The sequence below is a fragment of the Lipotes vexillifer genome, unplaced genomic scaffold (assembly GCF_000442215.2).
Source record: "Lipotes vexillifer unplaced genomic scaffold, Lipotes_vexillifer_v1.1 scaffold792, whole genome shotgun sequence".
In the NCBI taxonomy this organism is placed as follows: Eukaryota; Metazoa; Chordata; class Mammalia; order Artiodactyla; family Lipotidae; genus Lipotes; species Lipotes vexillifer.
The window spans coordinates 466,088-473,718 of NW_006795663.1; the positions used below are offsets into that span (position 1 = coordinate 466,088).

The 7,631-nt window shown below is 35.6% G+C and overlaps 1 protein-coding gene across 1 annotated transcript in view; it reads left to right on the forward strand.

Moving 5' to 3' along the window:
- The window catches only part of MYO9A (myosin IXA), a 224,341-nt gene that overhangs the window by 177,650 nt on the left and 39,060 nt on the right, over positions 1-7,631 (forward strand). The window contains 2 exon segments of the mRNA XM_007467841.1: positions 3,827-3,938; positions 5,875-5,936. Coding sequence (XP_007467903.1) covers positions 3,827-3,938; positions 5,875-5,936 — 174 coding nt within the window.

The following is a 7,631-nucleotide window of genomic DNA, read 5'->3' on the forward strand; positions in this document are numbered from 1 at the left end:
GAAAGAGTATGTCCAGAGACACATGAGTGAAAAATCTGGCTTGTTGAGCCAGTAGCTTTAATAGGCTCAGGTATTGCATGTTTATGTGGGGGTGGCTGGAAATGTAGGTAGAACTCTGGCCAGCACTCTACCTCCAAAATGCATCTAATATCTGACCATTTCACACCACCTCCACTGCTATTACAATAGTCCAGTAATACTATGTGTTGTCTCATAATTGATCTGCCTTCTTATATTCTTCTCCCCTTACAGTTTTCTACATAATAGCCATAATGAACATTTAAAAACAAAAATCAGGTCATGTTCCTCCTCTACTCAGAACTCTCTAGTGTCTTCCAGTGTTACTCAGAGTAAAACTCAGAGTTCTTACCATGCCTACAAGATTCGACATGATCTTGACCTTGACCTCTCTAAGCTTCATTTCCTCCCACTCTCCGCCTGTTCCCTCTGCTTCAGTTGCATTTGCCTCCACCACCTTCTCCTCTTTCTTCCCAAGTTGTTTCCCCTGCTCATCCTGTCTTCCTCCATTTCCCCTGAAAATGTTAAGCTTTAGGGCCTACAGAACCTGGATTCACCCCTGCCAATGGTAAATTCTAATCCTAGAATATTTATTGTTAACCTTATTAATAAATCAGGATTATAAATCATCCCCTATCACTTGTAAACCAAATTCTAAGGTTTTTTAGATCATTGCTTGTCACTTTTCCACTGTGTGTGTTAGAAGCATGATCTGACTCTATTTTAGCATTATCTTACCTGTTAAAGAGTTTCTTCCTTTTCATGGAAGGAAAAGGAATCCTGAAAGTAGGATATTTAAGCCCTTAGCCTGGCTTACTTTTGTCCACCAATGGAGAAACTTTAGACAACTTAATCTTTGAGTCTCAATGTCCTCATGTATATAATAGGAGTATATATTATATAAAATAGGAGTAAAATAGAATTACATAAAACAGGTGTAATGTCACCCACCACTGAGGATTTTTGAGATTGTGTATGAAGTAAAGCGTAGGGAAGGTGGAGGAGTAACAGGAAGGCACCTGTTATTTAACAGGTAGTGTTTAGGCCTTTTATACATTTTAAGCCTTATAAGAATAGTCTTTTTCATATCAATGAGGAAAAGAACAATACCTTGAGATAAAAATGAGTAAAGCGTATGACATTAAAAAAAAAGAAAATTCATTAATTCAACTGCTATTATATTTCAGGGCCTGTGATAAGTGCAGGTCATAGAAAGAAATGTTAAGAAATATATGAATAAATGTTTATACTTAATAGTATTCAAATTAAAATGAAACAGCAGTGATTTTCTACTTTGTCCATCTATGAGCAAAGTTAAATTAGTTACCTAGTTTGGAAAGATAAAGAAATATATAGATTTTTTCAATACTGCAAATGGGGTTATTTGCATAACCTTCTCGGAGAAGGTACTTTTAATAATGGTGTATTAAAAGCCTTAAAAATATTAAAAACAAAACCAAAAAACCTTTGATGCAGCAATTCCACATACAGGAATTTATCCAGTGGTTATATCAATTTATTCACACTGACATGTACAGGCTCTTTATTGAAGAGGAATTTGTAATAAATAAACGTTTTGAAAACAACCTAAATCAGTAAGGAAACGGTTAAATAAATTAGATACATCTATATAATATAATACTGATTGGCATTAAAGTAAGAGAAACCATTCTCCAAGATGTTTTATTAATTAAAAAGAGCAAAGAGCCAAACACTATATAGAAAGCTACTATTCGTATATTTTTTAAAAAAACAAAATATGTTTATAACTGTACACACACACACACACACACACACACACACACGATATCTGAAAGTATACACAGGAAACTGGTATCAGTGATTATTTCTATAAGAGGAAGTAAACAGTTGGAATTCAGAGGTGAAAGAAAGGTTTTCATTGTATTCTATTTTGTACCTTTTGATCCATTTATAATAAAGTAATTTTTTAATGAAACTAACTTAATATTGAGTTCCAGTAGAGGAAAATAATGTGCATGTGTGTGATTTACAGTTTCATTAAATAGAAGGATATCTGTGTGATAAAATGTCAGTATCTGGAAATATTTGAGACATCACAGAGCTAAGGTCATATTATAAAGCTGTGGGATGGATGAACTGTGAGTTAGATCTTTTTCATTTAGTTAGTTGGTTATTTGATTAATTAAGACAAAAATGACTACTAATACTCCCCTAAATGTATGTATGTATGTGTAAATGTGTATATATATGTATTTATTTATTTTAAAAAATTGAGATATAATTGACATATAACATTATACTACTTTCAGGTGTACAACATAATGATTCAGTATTTGAACTATACCATATAGTTACCAAAATGGTAACAGTACCGTTTTACAATCCCACCTGAAATATCTGAGGGTTCCAGTCTCTCCACATCCTCACCAATAGTTAGTTTTGTCTAATAGTTATAGCTGTTCTAGAGGGTATGAAGTGGTTTCCCATCATGGTTCTGATTTGCATTTCTCTGATAACTAATGATTTGAGCATCTTTTCATGTGCCTCTTGGCCATTTATACTTCTTTGATGAACTGTCTATTCAATATTTTGCCCATTTAAAAAATTGAGTTGTCTTCTTATTAATACAGTTCTTCCTGTATTCTAGGTAGAAGTCCTTTATCAGATATACAATTTGCAAATATTTTCTCTGAGTCTGTGGTTTATCTTTTTATTTTCTTAATGGTACTTGGAAGTAAAAGTTGTAAATTTTAGTGAAGTCCAGAACAATGGATTTTAATGTTACAGAATATGAAGAGTTGATTGGTGTGGTTTTAGATTCCATATTTCAATTAACCTTTAAGTTACCATTTGCAGAGTTTTAATATTGTGTCATTTTCTGAAAGGACAATTAAATTATTTTTCCATTTTCGAATTTCATATCTGTATGAAGCTGAATTTTCTTCATATTTTTCAAACTTAATTGCATACTGCCACCAGATTGCATACAGAAGTGGATATGAGAATCCAGTTGTCTTTTATTAAGCCAGACATCAAAGAGGTTTACAAAAATGTAAAACAGTACCGTACCCCTCTTGTCATTACTTTTTTTGTGTGTTTTATTTATTTATTTATTTATTTATTTTTGCGGTATACGGGCCTCTCACTGTTGTGGCCTCTCCCATTGCGGAGCACAGGCTCCGGACGCGCAGGCTTAGCAGCCATGGCTCACGGGCCCAGCCGCTCCGCGGCATGTGGGATCTTCCTGGACCGGGGCACGAACCCGCGTCCCCTGCATCGGCAGGCAGACTCTCAACCACTGCGCCACGAGGGAAGCCCTGTGTGTTTTAAAGATACAGTTGTTTTTCATTAAAATGTTACTTATGTTAACATGGAATATGTTTAATGATAATTTTAAGTGAATTGGATAGTTAAATTTTTTTTAGTTTTAATTTCTAACTCATAACTCTTATAAACAGAAGTATCTTGAGATCATCAGTAATTTTCAGAAGTGTGAAAAATTCTTGAGATTAAAAATAAAAATTTGAGAACTGCTGTTTTTAATTTAACATGCCAATTCAGAGTTGCATAAGACAGCTCTTAAATGTTTATAGCATTGTTTTCTGATTTTCATATAAGTTGGTTTTGTCTCTACTAGATTGTTCACTTTTTGAAAGCAGGGATCATATATTTTACCTTTATTTTATTTCTCAGATCATAATTCTCCTCCTGGAATAAGTACCCAATGAAGACAACAGGGAATTGAAGGATTTCCCATTGCCCGACATGTTAGGGCAGCATTTACTGTGTTGGCTTTAACATAGATAGCTATATTTTTTTCCTTCAGGTAGAAGAGCACAATGGTCACATCTTTAAAGCCACCCAGTATAGCATCCCTACATACTGTGAGTACTGTTCTTCTTTGATATGGATAATGGACCGAGCCTCTGTTTGCAAATGTAAGTATGAGAGTTCTATGAGGAATTTTTTAACCACTTGATATTTCTGTTTCCATGAGTTTTCTTAAATCTTCTTTAACATTAAGGAATAATTCACACTCCCTAATTCTTTAACTTCATCTCTCATTATCGTTCCCTTTACCTGCTCTTTGTTGGCAAATAAGATATTTTGGTGTTCTTTGGTCACTGTACTTGCAGCTCCCTCCATCTGAAATGCTCTTCTCTCAGATGTTAGTATGACATACTACTTCAGTGGAGTCATGTCTCCACCCTCCTATCTAAAATGCCACCCTGTCCCCCAATTCTCTATCCCTTTACTCAGCTTTTCTAGTCTTTATAGTAGTTATCATCACCCAAGATTATGTTAAGTATTCATTTGTTTTCTTGTTTGTCACACTAGAATGTGTTCTCTGTAAGGTCAGGAAACTTACCTGTCTCTTCTGTATACCTAGAAGTATACAAAACAGTTCTGGCACATTATAAGTTTTAGTAAATATTTATTGGATAGATGGACCTATAGATGGTTGGATGAATTAATGAACAAATTCTTAGATTATAACCAGAAAGGTACTTTTTTCTACTATAATTCTTTATCAGAAGCTTTAAATCCTAGAATGTGAGTAGAGATTTTTTGTGGGTCAGCTTGGTTCTGGCTTACAGAGGGTCTTTAGCGTCTACTCCTGTCATTCCATACATCTATTCTGGTGCTTTTAATAATTTTGTGAGTCTTTGTTTACTAGTGGGCCAGAACTGAGTAAAAGAAATATTAGGAAGGGTTGTGTCCAGTATGACAACAAGGATGGAAATCATGTTCACCATAGTGAAATCAGCACTTGGATATTGCTGGATATGTTCACTTGTTCTGTGGTTCAAAAGTGGTTTTCTTTTTGTTTTATTATCAGTAGTATAAAAAAATTGCAGTGAAAGTGAAATTGGGAGTAGTTTGCCACATACTTGACCGTTTAGTGTTAGTCTGATTTCTGTAGGTTTCGTATGATTTTCTCTGTGATCTGAAACTGAAAATATAAAGAATCTGCTTTTTTTTTTTTTATGACTTGGGTGGGTTTGGTTTGATTTCTTAACGGCATTAACAAACTTTTTTTGTGCTTATACTGGTGATTTCACCAGTACAATGGTATGGTCTCCCCTCCTTGATCTTGGCTTTGAAAACCCCTCAAGTCATGCTTTAGAAGCTCAAGAAGGATATTCAGGTGTTGATGTGCAGGAGCCAGAGCTGGTGTACCAAAATGATGTAGGCCAAGTAGTTTCTCCATATCCTCCTCTCAGCGTGCCCTTCGCACCTACTGCTGCCTAGCCACCCTGTTATCTACTGCTCTGAGAAATTATTTCTGGTCTTAACTTCTTCCTTATCTCATCTTCCCAATCATTACTGATATTCTTTATGTTCTGGTTCCTCAGAGCTCTATTCTGGACCTTCTAGGATAGTAAATAAGGCCTTTCTTATATCTTAGTATGCTACCAAATTTGTTTTTATTTTATAAAAGTCTTTGACAGTAATGCTTTTCTTACCCATTGGAATGATTCTTAATAGGTATTTCTTTCATTTTAGCAGATCGTAGAACAAATTTAAGAGGGGAACATGAGCACTAGTTTGTGAATCAGACCACAGAGATATATATTCTGCTGGAATATGGTGGGGACGGGAGGAGGGGTGGGCAATCTTGAAAGAATAAAAAGCTTTTTCATAGACAGTGGTTAGAAATTTTAGGTATGTTTTTCAACTTCATTTTTCTGAATTGGATGAATTAAGACAAGTTTTCATTCTAATACCATACAAAGTATATGTATGTGATACTATAGCAGTCTCAGATTTAAAGGAAAGAATATATGCTCAAAATAAAGCAGTAAACGTATTAAATTCTTGTCACTGATGTACGGACTTCTGAAAATGCTACATTCTTAACCTATTTTTCAGTATGCAAGTATGCTTGTCATAAGAGGTGTTGTCTGAAAACCACAGCCAAGTGCTCTAAAAAGGTAAGAAGTTATCATCTATGAGTATTAAATAACAGGTCTGTTGGTTTTTCATGCCTTGTAGAAAGAAATCAAGGCCTCTTTGATGATTTTATAGAGTAGCAGTTTTCAAACTTTTTGGCCACAAATCACAGTAAGAAATACATTTTATATCATAATCCAGCATACACATATAGAGGGATGTGTATATATAACTGAATTGATTTTCCTGGAACTATATTTACCTTTACTACATGGGAACTACTAAACTGATTTCACAACCGACAACTTATTAAAACACTTCTTTTAAAGATTTCCTACTTCTTTAAACACTCATAAGTGTTTCTAGAAATTGTCTTGAAAGTGGTAGGCTACAATTAAAGATTTTAACATGAACAGTAAAATTCACCAGCATAGTTGGTGTTTTTACATATTTCTACTTGGATACACAGACAGATCTAAAAGATACTGAACATGTACTCTGCTACCTTTATGCTTCAGTGAAGCAACAATTTTGGAAATATTTCAGGCTTTTATTGGTGTATAATCACATTTTCTTATTTATTAGTCGCATATAATTTTAACAATACTATGCAAATCTGAACTATAATAAAATGTGTGTGTATGTTTACAGCCCTTGTATATAGTTTGCATCTGTTCCAAATTAGTAGACAAACATGGCAAAGTACAAAGAGAAATTTGACAAAGGGCTTAAAATACAATGAAGGTGGGGCATCTGGTTCCAGCTAAGATGAAGTAGCTTCTGGCAGACCAATATTCATGCTGAGAAGAGCTGAAAAAGGTCTGTTGCCTAGCATTAGAAAGCTGCCCAGGCAAATTGAATTTAGGGGCCTAGATCCTACAGAGAAGAGAATTACAGATTGGTGAATCTATATCTATGAGATGTTTCTCTCCTACTGGGAGTTTGTCAATATTTGTTGTAGGGCAGGAAACCAAGATTCTGGGCAGAGGGCCACACTTAAGAGTCAGAGAAGCCAGCAATGCTCTTAGAAATCTGATAGAATTATAGAGACAAAAGTTGGAGTTTGGGATTGCCAGAACGTGAGGGACCATGATCCAAACATATAGAGAAGTGAGCCTGAAACAGAGGTTTTTCCTTCAAGGCGTTTTCTGAATTCTTAAGCTGCACAGGGCAAGAGGCTAAGAAGCTAAACAGAAAAGCAGATTAGAGTATTTTGCAGTCTCACAGTGTCAAAGAGAGAAAAATTGGACTTGGATGACCCACCTTTGAAAAAGGACCCTAGTCAATACCCTAGACTCTTCAGTGAGACCTGTGAAGAGGTATACCCCAGGAAGGAGGATGAAGCATTGATAGCATTGATCAACTGAGTTTTATAAAAACTGCAAGGCAGTCCTTGATTGGATTAAGATGATTTCTTCCTTTTTCTAGATACCCACCTACAGAGAATAGCAGGAATTCTCTCTAAAGAGAGATAACATTATTGAGAGCCTTTACAATTTGTTCATATATGAAATTAGACATTAAGAAATGAGACTGGGCTTCCCTGGTGGCGCAGTGGTTGAGAGTCCGCCTGCCGATGCAGGGGACATGGGTTCGTGCCCCGGTCTGGGAGGATCCCACATGCCGTGGAGTGGCTGGGCCCGTGAGCTATGGCCACTGAGCCTGTGCGTCTGGAGCCTGTGGTCCGCAACAGGAGAGGCCACAACAGTGAGAGGCCCACGTACCGCAAAAAAAAA